Below are 14,428 nucleotides of genomic sequence, written 5' to 3'. Positions count from 1 at the left end.
GAATTGGTTAGGGAGGCAGAAAAAGTGTATAATAAGAGAGAAACCCCTGAGGAAAGAGAAGCCAGGTTAGCGAAGGAACAGATGGAGCGAGAAGATCGTAGGGACCGAGTGAGGGATAAGCATTTAACAAAAATCCTGGCAGCAGTTGTGAGAGAGAAAGGACCAGGGAGAGAGGGAGAGAAGCGGAGGCGGCCAAAAGTGGAAAAAGACCAGTGTGCCTACTGCAAAGAACGGGGACATTGGATTAAAGATTGCCCCAAGCGTCCTAAAGACCAAAAGAAACCTGCCGCTGTCATCACCCTAGGTGAAGATAGCGAATAGGGGTGTCAAGGCTCTGGAGCCCCCCCCGAGCCCCGGCTAACTCTCTCTGTAGGGGGGCAACCCACCACCTTCTTGGTGGACACAGGCGCCCAACATTCAGTTTTGACAAAGGCAGACGGGCCCCTGTCTTCCCGCACATCCTGGGTCCAGGGGGCAACAGGGGGAAAATTGCACAAGTGGACTAACCACTGGACAGTTAACCTTGGACAAGGAATGGTGACACATTCCTTCTTGGTGGTACCTGAATGCCCCTACCCCCTCCTAGGGCGAGATCTTCTGACCAAGCTCGGAGCCCAAATCCATTTCTCCGAGACAGGGGCCCAGGTATTAAATCGGGACGGTCAGCCTATCCAAATCTTAACTGTGTCTCTGCAAGATGAGCATCGGCTTTTCGACGCTCCGGTTATCACTAGCCTCCCTGATATTTGGTTGCAAGATTTTCCCCAAGCTTGGGCGGAAACGGGAGAACTCGGGCTAGCTAAGTATCAAGCCCCAATCATAATTGATCTAAAGCCCACGGCGGTGCCCATGTCTATCAAGCAATATCCCATGAGCCGAGAGGCTCATATAGGAATTCGGCAGCACATTAACAAATTTCTAGAACTCGGAGTGTTGCGACCTTGTCGCTCGCCCTGGAACACTCCTCTTCTGCCAGTAAAAAAGCCTGGTACTCAGGATTACAGGCCTGTCCAAGACTTGAGAGAAATCAACAAAAGAACCATGGACATCCATCCCACGGTCCCCAATCCTTACAACTTACTCAGCACCTTAAAACCAGGCTATGACTGGTATACAGTATTTGATTTAAAAGATGCTTTCTTCTGTTTACCTCTGGCCCCCCCAAAGCCAAGAACTCTTTGCCTTTGAGTGGAAGGATCCTGAGAAAGGAATTTCGGGCCAATTGACCTGGACCCGGCTTCCCCAAGGATTCAAGAACTCTCCCACTCTCTTCGATGAGGCTCTTCATCGAGACCTGACCGACTTCCGGACCCAAAATCCAGAAGTGACTCTACTCCAGTATGTGGATGACCTCCTCTTGGCTGCTCCTACAAAGGAAATCTGTATACAAGGTACCAGGCATCTACTCCAGGCACTGGGTGAAAAAGGATACCGGGCATCCGCCAAGAAGGCACAGCTCTGTCAGACCAAGGTAACATATCTGGGGTATATCCTGAGTGAAGGGAAAAGGTGGCTCACCCCTGGGCGCATAGAGACAGTGGCTCGCCTTCCACCACCACGAAATCCCAGGGAGGTACGTGAATTCTTGGGAACTGCTGGGTTCTGTCGCTTGTGGATACCCGGTTTTGCTGAACTGGCCGCCCCCCTTTATGCACTCACCAAGGAGAGCACCCCTTTCACCTGGCGGACAGAGCATCAATTGGCTTTTGAGGCACTAAAACAAGCACTCTTGTCTGCCCCGGCTCTTGGGTTACCGGACACCTCAAAGCCCTTTACCCTCTTGCTGGACGAAAGGCAAGGAATTGCCAAAGGGGTCTTGACCCAAAAATTAGGGCCTTGGAAAAGACCGGTAGCATACCTGTCTAAGAAGCTAGACCCTGTGGCGGCCGGCTGGCCCCCGTGTCTCCGTATCATGGCAGCCACCGCTATGCTGGTCAAGGACTCTGCTAAGTTAACCCTTTGGCAGCGACTGACTATTATTACCCCACATGCTCTAGAGGCCATAGTGCGGCAGCCCCCGGACCGGTGGATAACCAACGCACGCCTAACCCACTACCAGGCCCTCCTACTGGACACGGACCGCGTCCAGTTTGGCCCTCCGGTCACCCTAAACCCTGCTACGCTGCTGCCGGTACCAGAAGACCAACCAAGCCCACACGATTGTCGGCAAGTACTGGCTGAGACCCATGGAACACGGGAAGACCTTAAAGACCAAGAACTCCCAGACGCGGATCACACCTGGTACACAGATGGCAGCAGTTACCTTGACTCAGGTACCCGGAGGGCGGGAGCGGCGGTAGTAGATGGCCACAACACCATTTGGGCACAATCACTACCTCCTGGCACGTCTGCACAGAAGGCTGAGTTAATAGCACTAACCAAGGCCCTAGAGCTGTCGAAGGGGAAAAAAGCTAACATTTATACTGATAGCCGGTATGCCTTTGCAACGGCTCATACTCATGGAAGTATCTATGAAAGAAGAGGTCTCCTAACCTCAGAAAGAAAGGAAATCAAGAACAAAGCTGAAATAATTGCCTTATTGAAAGCCCTTTTTCTTCCTCAAGAAGTGGCTATAATTCACTGCCCCAGGCATCAGAAAGGACAGGATCCAGTCGCAGTAGGAAACAGACAGGCTGACCAAGTAGCCAGGCAAGCCGCCATGGTGGAAGTACTGACCCTAGCCACAGAACCTGACGAAACCAGCCACATAACTATTGAACATACTTATACCCCAGAAGACCAGGAAGAAGCAAAGGCCATAGGGGCTATAGAAAACAAAGACACTAAAAACTGGGAAAAAGGAGGGAAAATAGTCCTTCCCCAAAAGGAGGCCCTGGCAATGATCCAGCAGATGCATGCCTGGACACACTTGAGTAATCGAAAGCTAAAATTACTGATTGAAAAAACTGACTTTCTAATCCCAAAGGCAAGTACCCTCGTAGAACAAGTGACATCTGCCTGTAAGGTCTGTCAGCAGGTAAACGCTGGGGCTACCCGAGTGCCAGAAGGGAAACGAACTCGTGGTAACCGCCCAGGAGTCTATTGGGAAATAGACTTCACTGAAGTAAAACCTCACTATGCTGGATATAAGTACTTACTGGTGTTTGTAGATACCTTTTCAGGATGGGTAGAAGCCTACCCCACCTGGCAAGAAACGGCACACATAGTAGCCAAGAAAATTTTGGAAGAAATCTTTCCTAGATTCGGACTTCCCAAGGTAATTGGGTCAGATAACGGGCCGGCCTTCGTTTCTCAGGTAAGTCAGGGGCTCGCCAGGATATTGGGGATTAATTGGAAATTACATTGTGCCTATAGACCCCAGAGCTCAGGACAGGTAGAAAGAATGAATAGAACAATAAAAGAGACCCTTACTAAATTGACCTTAGAGACTGGTTTAAAAGATTGGAGACGCCTCCTATCCTTAGCTCTGTTAAGGGCCCGGAATACACCTAACCGTTTTGGGCTCACTCCATATGAAATCCTCTACGGAGGACCTCCCCCTTTGTCAACCTTGCTTAATTCCTTCTCCCCCTCCGATCCTAAGACTGACCTACAGGCCCGGCTAAAAGGACTCCAAGCAGTACAGGCCCAAATCTGGGCCCCCTTGGCAGAACTGTACCAACCAGGACATCCACAGACCAGTCACCCCTTCCAGGTGGGAGACTCTGTCTACGTTAGACGGCATCGCACTCAAGGACTAGAGCCTCGGTGGAAAGGACCCTACATTGTTCTCCTGACCACACCCACAGCCATAAAGGTTGACGGAATCTCCACTTGGATCCACGCATCCCACGCCAAGGCTGCTCCAGGGACGCCCGGACCAACACCACCTGAGACATGGAGACTCCGACGCTCCGAGGACCCGCTCAAGATAAGACTCTCTCGTATCTAGCCCCTTGCTTGTTACTAGCCCTCCTTCCCTGCGTCGCTGGCAGTAATAACCCCCACCGGCCATATAACCTGACCTGGCAGGTGATTGATTTTAGTACTCATGAGGTCTTAGATAAAACCTCAAAAATTGCTCCTATGGGGACTTGGTTCCCTGACCTCTATTTCAACCTAGACAAAATAGCAAAAATAGATGACATGGAAGGGGGAGAATGGAGAAAACAGGCTAGAAGGGTGTCCGTAAGCCGGAACGGGTTCTATGCCTGTCCCGGATTCAGGACAGGAGAAATGAAAAAAACTTGTGGAGAAATAGATGCCCTGTTTTGCGCTAGTTGGTCCTGTATAACTACTAATGATGGGGAATGGAAATGGGCCACGAAACCCTGGTACATAACCATGTCCTTTGTCCAGCGCTGCACCAGAACCCGATATTCAAAAACTTGCAATCTGGTCCGCATCAAGTTTGAAGATGCAGCAAAATCTGATAACCGTTGGATATCCGGGTTAATATGGGGCCTATATTTATACCAAAAGCCACTGTATGGAATCCCTATCCAAATCAAATTAATAGTCAACCCTATCACAGCCCCTGTCGCAGTAGGACCAAACCAAGTTTTATCAGAAACAAGGAAGCCCCTGGTTCCTGCACCAAGAGAGCCCCAACCAAGAGCTCCTAAAAGCACTTCCCCGCCTCTAATCTCCACCTCCTCTAAATACACCCCTTCAGCCCAAAACGTCACCCGCGGGCCCCTTGACCTGGGAATAGGTGACAGGCTCCTAAATCTCATAAAGGGCTCCTACTTCGCTTTAAACCAGACAAAGCCAGAATTTACATCCTCTTGCTGGCTATGTCTGGCAACAGGCCCCCCTTACTATGAAGGCATTGCCTCCACTAATAATTTCACTAACTCCGCCAATCCTACTGGATGCGCATGGGAACAACAAAGAAAACTAACCCTGGCTGAAGTTTCTGGGTCAGGAACCTGCATAGGCCAGGTGCCCCCTAGTCATCAGCATCTTTGTAATGTAACCTTGACAGTACCCAGCTCCAATCACTATTTGGTCCCCTCCGAGACGGACTGGTGGGCTTGCAACACTGGGCTCACCCCCTGTATATCCACAGCCGTTTTTAGCAGTGGCACCCACTATTGCGTGTTGGTACAAGTTGTTCCCCGAGTATACTATCACTCTGGAGACTCCTTTGATCTCCGGTATGAGCAAAAAACTCATACTAGACCAAAGAGAGAACCTATCTCCCTCACCCTCGCCGTAATGTTAGGAATTGGGGTAGCGGCTGGAGTTGGGACCGGGACAGCAGCCCTAGTGCATGGTAACCATCATCTGCAACAACTTAGAGTAGCCATAGATGAAGACCTTAGAGCCATAGAACAATCCATCACAAAACTTGAAGAGTCCTTGACTTCTCTGTCTGAAGTTGTATTACAAAACCGACGAGGACTAGAAATTGTCTTTCTGAAAGAGGGCGGGCTCTGTGCAGCCCTGAAAGAGCAATGTTGTTTTTATGCAGATCATTCAGGAGTAGTTAAAGATTCTATGGCAAAACTGAGAGAAAGATTAGACAAGAGAAAAAAAGAGAGAGAATCTCAGCAAAATTGGTTTGAAAATTGGTACAACCAATCCCCTTGGCTTAGCACCCTAATCTCCACCATCTTAGGACCCCTCATCCTGCTCACGCTCATCCTGACTTTCGGGCCATGCATACTCAACCGCTTACTCACCCTTATTAAAAATAGATTGAACATAGTACATGCTATGGTTCTGACCCAACAATACCAGACCCTCAGGACTGAAGAAGAGGCTCAAGATTGAGCCTCTGACACAAAAAGAGGAGGGAATGAAACTAGGCCTCATAAAATTTAGAAACTAGGCCTCATATAGAAAAAATTAACACCAGGTGGCTCTAGATAGGGTACCACCCTGCCTCGATAGGGTCCCACCCTGATAGGGTCCCACCCTGCCGATTCCGGGAAACAACCTCATGGGGTCCCACCCTGCCAATTCCGGGGGTCCCACCCTGCCTCGAAGTTCCCGGAATCAGCAACTCCAAGAAAAAAACCTCATAAGGTCCTGCTCTAACCAATTAGAGCAAGACACCTTGCTCAGGCCATAGCTAGACCCAATTACCACGCGCCTAAAGCTTTGTTTGAATTTCGCGCCTTAAGCTGTGTTTGAACTTGTGTTTGCCTATATAAACAACCTGTAACAAGCACTCGGGGTCCCAGGGCCAACTTAGAGCTTGGGACCCTAGCGCGCTAGTAATAAATAACTCTCTGCTGTGAATCTCGTGTCGGTGATCCTTCGCGGCGACCCCTGCCCAGGAGGGAATCGACAGTTCGGTTCCAACAAAGATGTAGGTGTAAAGTTAGAATTTCCCTGTCCTCTTGGAAATCATCCAGACATACCCAGGAGGCAGAAAAAGATGAGTTTTCCATCTTAGTGGACTTCTGCTTTCACTAAAAACCCAAACCACAAAATAAGTGGAATGCGTGCTCAAAGTGATCATCAAACTGGAATACATATGGGAGGAAATGGAAAGAGAATTTGCGTGGCTGTAGATTTCAGTAAGGGCTGACAAAACTCATTTCTCTAAGGTGATAAACACACCCCATACATAAATTCCTTGATTGCAGTAGTAGAAATGGGAAACACAGACAGCCTGGCTGCCAAAGGTTTCCTGGTTCTTAGAGGGAAAAGCTGGTGAAGCTGAACAGAAATGCACACAGACAAGCCACATTTTGTCCATGTGGCTGTTGGGAGAAGAGGTAGTCATAGAGGTGTTCCTTATGCTAAGTCTATATCCATTGGATAAAATTTTCCTTGTTTAGAATGGGGCCTAATCCATCCACCATAAATCTGCAAATGACTTTGACTGGCAGAAAAAGCTTTTCTGAACTAAAGATGAGTAATTAAAAAGGAAACAGCGGCCAGCCATGGTGGCTGACACCTATAATCCCAGCACTTTGGGAGGCTGAGGTGGGCAGATCACTTGAGGTCAGGAGTTCAAGACCAGCCTGGCCAACATAGCGAAACCCCATCTCTACTAAAAACATAAAAATTAGCTGGTCATGGTGGCATGTGCCTGTAATCCCAGCTACTCGGGAGGCTGAGGCAGGAGAATTGCTTGAACCTGGGAGGCAGAGGTTGCAGTGAGCTGAGATCACGCCACTGCACTCCAGTCTGGGTGACAGAGTGAAACTTCCTCTCAAAAAAAAAAAAAAAAAAAAAAAAAAGGAAATAGCACATGACCTGTTTAGAGATGGAAAAAAAAAAAAACAGGATTTTCATACCTTGTGGTATGAAAATACCTTGTGGCAGACTAATACAAGAAAAATATTGTCATGGAGAAAATAAAAACTAAAATATTTTATCCTAAAAAAGAAAATTTAAAGCAATTGTCTCTCTAAAACAATAGCAAAAGTAGATGTATAAGAGCTCACGGAAAATATACTGACCCAGGAAAACCCATATTTTCTTTTCTGATTTTTTTGAGACAGAGTCTCACTCTCTCGTCCAGGCTGGAGTGCAGTGGCATGATCTCAGCTCACTGCAACCTCTGCCTCCTGGGTTCAAGCAATTCTCCTGCCTCAGCCTCCCGAGTAGCTGGGATTATAGGCACGCGCCACCACACCTGGCTAATTTTTTATATTTTTGGTAGAGACAGGGTTTCACTGTGTTGCACTAGCTGGTCTCAAACTCCTGACCTCAGGTGATCCACCTGCCTCAGCCTCCCAAAGTGCTGGGATTACAAGCATAAGCCACCATGCCTGGCCGATATTTTCTGAGCTCTACCAGCTCACACTTTAAATAGAAGGAAAAAACACAAATTAAGAGGAAATGTAGAAGAAGGTAGGCATTGCTGAAATTACAGCAAGGAATAGGAAAGAAAAATAAGAAAGAAATGAAATTGTGCATATTTTGGAGCTCCCCTATTTCTTTTCTCACTCATCCTTTTAAATTCTTTTTATCCCTTTACTTCTGGGCCACCATTCCATACTTTTAATGGTTTCAAATTAAGCATTAATCTATAGCTTCAAATTTTTTCTCTTTCTCTTGTGAATGACAGTCTTTTGCCTGACTGCCCAAAGATTCATTTTGGTTTTGGATATAGGATGTTCATCATCAAAATGTAATAATCTTATTGAAATTGTCTCTCCCTAGGTCATGGTATGGTCTTCTAGTTTTAAAACTTTCTGGATAAAAAGATTGCCTTCGGCTGGGCGCGGTGGCTCACGCCTGTAATCCCAGCACTTTGGGAGGCCGAGGCGGGTGGATCACGAGGTCAGGAGATCAAAACCATCCTGGCTAACACTGTGAAACCCCGTCTCTACTAAAAAAAAAAAAAAAAAATGCAAAAAATTAGCCGGGCGTGGTGGCGGCGCCTGTAGTCCCAGCTACTTGGGAGGCTGAGACAGGAGAATGGCGTGAACCTGGGATGCGGAGCTTGCAGTGAGCCGAGATCAGGCCACTGCACTCCAGCCTGGGCGACAAGGCGAGACTCTGTCTCAAAAACAGGAAAAAAAAAAAAAAAAGATTGCCTTCATTCTTTAGTATTCACTACTTCTTGAAGAGTAGTTGCTGCATATGAAATTCTTGGGTGATGCTTTATTTTCTTGAGTTCTTTGCTTGCCCTTATATGAACAAAAGAAATACCTACAAATATTTTTTTTTTTTTTTTTTTTTTTTGAGACGGAGTCTCGCTCTATCGCCCAGGCTGGAGTGCAGTGGCGCGATCTCGGCTCACTGCAAGCTCCGCCTCCCGGGTTCACGCCATTCTCCTGCCTCAGCCTCCCGAGTAGCTGGGACTACAGGCGCCCACAACCGCGCCCGGCTAATTTTTTTTGTATTTTTAGTAGAGACGGGGTTTCACCGTGGTCTCCATCTCCTGACCTTGTGATCCGCCCGCCTCGGCCTCCCAAAGTGCTGGGATTACAGGCGTGAGCCACCGCGCCCGGCACCTACAAATATATTTTAATGAGCATTCTAGATCTCAGGGAATGAGCCCTTTCCTTAGAAATGATTAAACATTAAATTCAATCAGATAATATTACTGAAAAAACTATGGTAAAAGAACTTACGAAATCAAATGTGCTTGAAGGATTGTTTCAAATAAATTTGGACATTCACATTCTATTTTGTAACCAGTAAACCTAGAATGAAAAGGAGAAGGATGCTGGGAAGTAATGGTCATTTCTATATTATCAGAGTTTATACATATGCTGATTTTCTCATCTTGTATAGCTGAGGGGTGACATTGTTTGCTATGATAGCATTTATATTTAATTTTATACCATTAAAGCTAAGAAGGACAAGGTAATCAATAACAATCAGGTTGTTGGAAAAAAGGGAGGGGAAGAGGGAGGAACAGTAAATATACTGATTTGAGAAGTAAAACGTCAAGCTGTTTGTATTCCAAAATACAAATTTAAGTTAAAACAATTTTGCTAGGTTAAAGCTCACAGAACCCAAGGAAAAGGGTAGATTTATGCTTAAACATATTGGATTGGAACTGTTTGTCTTTGGGGGTTAATACTTTTAAGGAATTCCTGCTTCTCATTTTAATTTGGTTCTGTAAAGAAACAGGCAGAAGATGGGAGAGGAGACGACAGTGGAAAAATATCAACACATCTTTGAAAGCTAGGAGGGAAATGTTACCAGCTCTTCTGTCTCCTTTCTAATAGCAGGTGTTGGCAGAAGGGATGCCATGAAAAGTATTCTGATTTGGTCTGCTGACAAGAAAATGCTTCAGACAAGACACTGTACCTCAGAAGATGAGGTAGTGTTGGAACCGAACTGTCGATTCCCTCCTGGGCAGGGGTCGCCCCGAAGGATCACCGACACGAGATTCACAGCAGAGAGTTATTTATTACTAGCGCGCTAGGGTCCCAAGCTCTAAGTTGGCCCTGGGACCCCGACTGCTTGTTACAGGCTGTTTATATAGGCAAACACAAGTTCAAACACAGCTTAGGGCGCGAAATTCAAACAAAGCTTTAGGCGCGTGGTAATTGGGTCTGTCTATGGCCTGAGCAAGGTGTCTTGTTCTAATTGGTTAGAGCAGGACCTTATGAGGTTTTTTTCCTGGAGTTGTTGATTCCGGGAACTTCGAGGCAGGGTGGGACCCCCGGAATTGGCAGGGTGGGACCCCATGAGGTTGTTTCCCGGAATTGGCAGGGTGGGACCCTATCAGGGTGGGACCCTATCGAGGCAGGGTGGGACCCTATCCAGAGCCACCTGGTGTTAATTTTTTTAAGTTCTTTTTTTATGAGGCCTAGTTTCTAAGTTTTATGCGGCCTAGTTTCATTCCCTCCTCTTTTTGTGTCAGAGGCTCAATCTTGAGCCTCTTCTTCAGTCGTGAGGGTCTGGTATTGTAGGGTCAGAACCATAGCATGTACTATGTTTAATCTATTTTTAATAAGGGTGAGTAAGCGGTTGAGTATGCATGGCCCGAAAGTCAGGATGAGCGTGAGCAGGATGAGGGGTCCTAAGATGGTGGAGATTAGGGTGTTAAGCCAAGGGGATTGGTTGTACCAATTTTTAAACTAACTTTGTTGAGATTTTCTCTCTTTTTTTCTCTTGTCTAATCTTTTTCTTAGTTTTGCCATAGAATCTTTAACTATTCTTGAATGATCTGCATAAAAACAACATTGCTCTTTCAGGGCTGCACAGAGCCTGCCCTCTTTCAGAAAGACAATTTCTAGTCCTTATCGGTTTTGTAATATAACTGCAGACAGAGAAGTCAAGGACTCTTTAAGTTTTGTGATAGATTGTTCTATGGCTCTAAGGTCTTCATCTATGGCTACTCTAAGTTGTTGCAGATGATGGTTACCATGCACTAGGGCTGCTGTCCCGGTCTCAACTCTAGCCGCTACCTTAATTCCTAACATGTCGGCGAGGGTGAGGGAGATTAAGGGCGGGGAGGTGCTTTGAGGAGCTTTTAGTTGGGGCTTCTCCGATATGGAAACCGGGGGCTTCCTAGCTTCTAATAAAACCTGGTTTGGCCTTACTGCAACAGGGGCAGTGTCTGGATTGACTAATAGTCTGATTTGGAGGGGAATTTTAGGTGGGTTGTGCTGGTATAAATAGAGACCCTATATTAACCTTGTTGTTATCTATCTGTTATCAGATTTTGCCGCATCTTCAAACTTGATGCGAACCAGGTTGCAATTTTCCGAATATCGGGTTGTGGTACAGGGCTGGACAAAGGACATGGTTATATACCAAGGTTTTGTGGCCTATTTTTACTTTCTATTATTAGTAGTCACACAGGACCAGCTTTTGCAATACAAGTGAGTCAGATTTTCACAAGTTTTTCTTATTTGTCCTGTCCTGAATCCGGGACAGGCATAAAACCTGTTCCGGCTGATGGACACCTTTCTAGCCTGTCCTTTCCATTCTTGTCCATCCTGAGGAGTCCTTAATAGGACTCCTGTGGGACCAGTAAACCGGGGGCCTGTGTTTTTTATCTTTCCTGCTATTTTTTTTTTTTTAGGTTGAAATAGAGGTCTGGAAACCAAGTCTTTATAGGAGTATTCTCGGAGGTCTTATTTAAGACCTCTTGATTATTAAAATTAATTATCTGTCAGGTCAGGCTAAATGGCCGGTGGGGGTTAGCGTCAAAAACTACACTAGAGATGGCGCAGGGAAGAAGGGCAAACAATAAGCAAGGAGTTAGATACGAGAGAGTCTTATCTTGAGCGGGTCTGCGGAGCGTCGGAGTTTCCATGTCTCAAGTGGTGTTGGTCCGGACGTCTCTGGAGCAGCCTTGGCATGGGATGCGTGGATCCAAGTGGAGATTCCGTCAACCTTTATGGCTGTGGGCGTGGTCAGGAGAACAATGTAGGGTCCTTTCCACCGAGGCTCTAGTCCTTGAGTGCGGTGCCGTCTAACGTAGACAGAGTCTCCCACCTGGAAGGGGTGACTGGTCTGTGGATGTCCTGGTTGGTACAGTTCTGCCAAGGGGGCCCAGATTTGGGCCTGTACTGCTTGGAATCCTTTTAGCCGAGCCTGTAGGTCAGTTTTAGGATCGGAGGGGGAGAAGGAGTTAAGCAAGGTTGACAAAGGGGGAGGTCCTCTGTAGAGGATTTCATATGGAGTGAGCCTAAAACGGTTAGGCGTATTTCGGGCCCTTAACAGAGCTAAGGATAGGAGGCGTCTCCAATCTTTTAAACCAGTCTCTAAGGTCAATTTAGTAAGGGTCTCTTTTATTGTTCTATTTATTTTTTCTACCTGTCCTGAGCTCTGGGGTCTATAGGCACAATGTAATTTCCAATTAATCCCCAATATCCTGGCGAGCCCCTGACTTACCTGAGAAACGGAGGCCGGCCCGTTATCTGACCTAATTACGTTGGGAAGTCTGAATCTAGGAAAGATTTCTTCCAGAATTTTCTTGGCTACTATGTGTGCCGTTTCTTGCCGGGTGGGGTAGGCTTCTACCCATCTGAAAAGATATCTATAAACACTAGTAAGTACTTATATCCAGCATAGTGAGGTTTTACTTCAGTGAAGTCTATTTCCCAATAGACTCCTGGGCGATTACCACGAGTTCGTTTCCTTTCTGGCACTCGGGTAGCCCCAGCGTTTACCTGCTGACAGACCTTACAGGCAGATGTCACTTGTTCTACGAGGGTACTTGCCTTTGGGATTAGAAAGTCAGTTTTTTCAATCAGTAATTTTAGCTTTTCGACTACTCAAGTGTGTCCAGGCATGCATCTGCTGGATCATTGCCAGGGCCTCCTTTTGGGGAAGGACTATTTTTCCTCCTTTTTCTCAGTTTTTAGTGTCTTTGTTCTCTATAGCCCCTATGGCTTTTGCTTCTTCCTGGTCTCCCGGGGTTTAAGTATGTTTAATAGTTATGTGGCTGGTTTCGTCAGGTTCTGTGGCTAGGGTTAGTACTTCCACCATGGCGGCTTGCCTGGCCACTTGGTCGGCCTGTCTGTTTCTTACTGCGACTGGATCTTGTCCTTTTTGATGCCCGGGGCAGTGAATTACAGCCACTTCTTGAGGAAGAAAAAGGGCTTTTAATAAGGCAATTATTTCAACTTTGTTCTTGATTTCCTTTCCTTCTGAGGTTAGGAGACCTCTTCTTTCATAGATACTTCCATGAGTATGAGCCGTTGCAAAGGCATACCGGCTATCAGTATAAATGTTAGCTTTCTTTCCCTTGGACAGCTCTAGGGCCTTGGTTAGTGCTATTAACTCAGCCTTCTGTGCAGACGTGCCAGGAGGTAGTGATTGTGCTTAAATGGTGTTGTGGCCATCTACTACCGCCGCTCCCGCCCTCCGGGTACCTGAGTCAAGGTAACTGCTGCCATCTGTGTACCAGGTGTGATCCGCGTCTGGGAGTTCTTGGTCTTTAAGGTCTTCCCGTGTTCCATGGGTCTCAGCCAGTACTTGCCGACAATCGTGTGGGCTTGGTTGGTCTTCTGGTACCAGCAGCAGCGTAGCAGGGTTTAGGGTGACCGGAGGGCCAAACTGGACGCGGTCCGTGTCCAGTAGGAGGGCCTGGTAGTGGGTTAGGCGTGCGTTGGTTATCCACCGGTCCGGGGGCTGCTGCACTATGGCCTCTAGAGCATGTGGGGTAATAACAGTTAGTGGCTGCCCAAGGGTTAACTTAGCAGAGTCCTTGACCAGCATAGCGGTGGCTGCCATGATGCAAAGACACGGGGGCCAGCCGGCCGCCTCCACTTCTCTCCCTCTCTCCCTGGTCCTTTTTCTCTCACAACTGCCGCCAGGATTTTTGTTAAATGCTTATCCTTCACTCGGTTCTTACGATCCTCTCGCTCTATCTGTTCCTTCGCTAACCTGGCTTCCCTTTCCTCAGGGGTTTCTCTCTTATTTTACGCTTTTTTTTGCCTCCTTAACCAATTCCTGTAATCCATAGGTTTGGATTCCATCTAGTCTTTGGAGTTTTCCTTTGATATTTAATGCAGCTTGGTCTATGAATGCCATAGCTACGGCAGCCTTATGTTCTAGGGCCTCTGGGTCTAATGGGGTATATATTTGGAACCCTTCCAGAAGCCTTTCCATGAAGGCTGCCGGGCTTTCATCCCTTTCCTGAGTTATGGTCCTTACCTTGGCCAAATTTGTGGGGCGCTTTCCTGCCCCTTTGAGACCCGCCAACAGAGCCTGGCGATAGATTCGGAGACTCTCCTTACCTGGTGCCGTTTCATAGTCCCAGTCTGGGCGGGTGAGGGGAAATCCCTCGTCTATTTTATTGGGAAGTTGGGTTGGGAGGCCTCCTGGTCCTGGCACATTTTTCCGGGCCTCCAGGAGGACTTGCTGCCTTTCTTCAGTGGTTAGGAGGACCTGCAAGAGTTGCTGGCAATCATCCCAAGTGGGCTGGTGAGTGAGGAGAATGGATTTTATTAACGAGGTTAGGGCCTGGGGGTCTTGGGAAAAGGAAGGGTTATGGGTTTTCTAGTTGTAGAGGTCAGAGGCAGAGAAGGGCCAGTACTGGACCGTGCGATTGACAGTACGGAGGGGAAAAAGGGAGGATTGCCAAGTGGAAGGGCCATCTGGGCCC

General features: G+C 47.3%; 1 protein-coding gene and 1 long non-coding RNA gene across 2 annotated transcripts; both read left to right on the top strand.

The window, feature by feature from the left end:
* Nucleotides 1-310: 310 nt before the first annotated feature.
* On the top strand, nucleotides 311-2,389 carry LOC144338554 (uncharacterized). The gene is made up of 3 exons (XR_013412748.1): nucleotides 311-645; nucleotides 1,168-1,471; nucleotides 1,998-2,389. It is a non-coding gene; the product is annotated as an uncharacterized LOC144338554 (long non-coding RNA).
* Nucleotides 2,390-2,839: 450 nt separating this feature from the next.
* LOC144338513 (uncharacterized) lies at nucleotides 2,840-3,892 on the top strand. Its single transcript, XM_077988400.1, has 2 exons — nucleotides 2,840-3,256; nucleotides 3,545-3,892. The coding sequence occupies exons 1-2, from the start codon at nucleotides 2,840-2,842 to the stop codon at nucleotides 3,890-3,892; spliced, it is 765 nt and encodes a 254-aa protein (XP_077844526.1).
* Nucleotides 3,893-14,428: the final 10,536 nt, after the last annotated feature.

This window comes from Macaca mulatta, chromosome X, assembly GCF_049350105.2.
Source record: "Macaca mulatta isolate MMU2019108-1 chromosome X, T2T-MMU8v2.0, whole genome shotgun sequence".
In the NCBI taxonomy this organism is placed as follows: Eukaryota; Metazoa; Chordata; class Mammalia; order Primates; family Cercopithecidae; genus Macaca; species Macaca mulatta.
Note: the sequence above shows the minus strand (reverse complement) of the source record. Positions and strands in the feature narration are given on the sequence as shown.

Excerpts from the sequence above, each read along its gene's own strand:
- LOC144338513 (XM_077988400.1), top strand. The coding sequence starts at position 2,840 with ATGATCCAGCAGATGCATGCCTGGACACACTTGAGTAATCGAAAGCTA. Across the intron at positions 3,257-3,544 it reads GGCCGGCCTTCGTTTCTCAG|ACTGACCTACAGGCCCGGCT; the intron begins GTAAGTCAGGGG and ends TCCGATCCTAAG.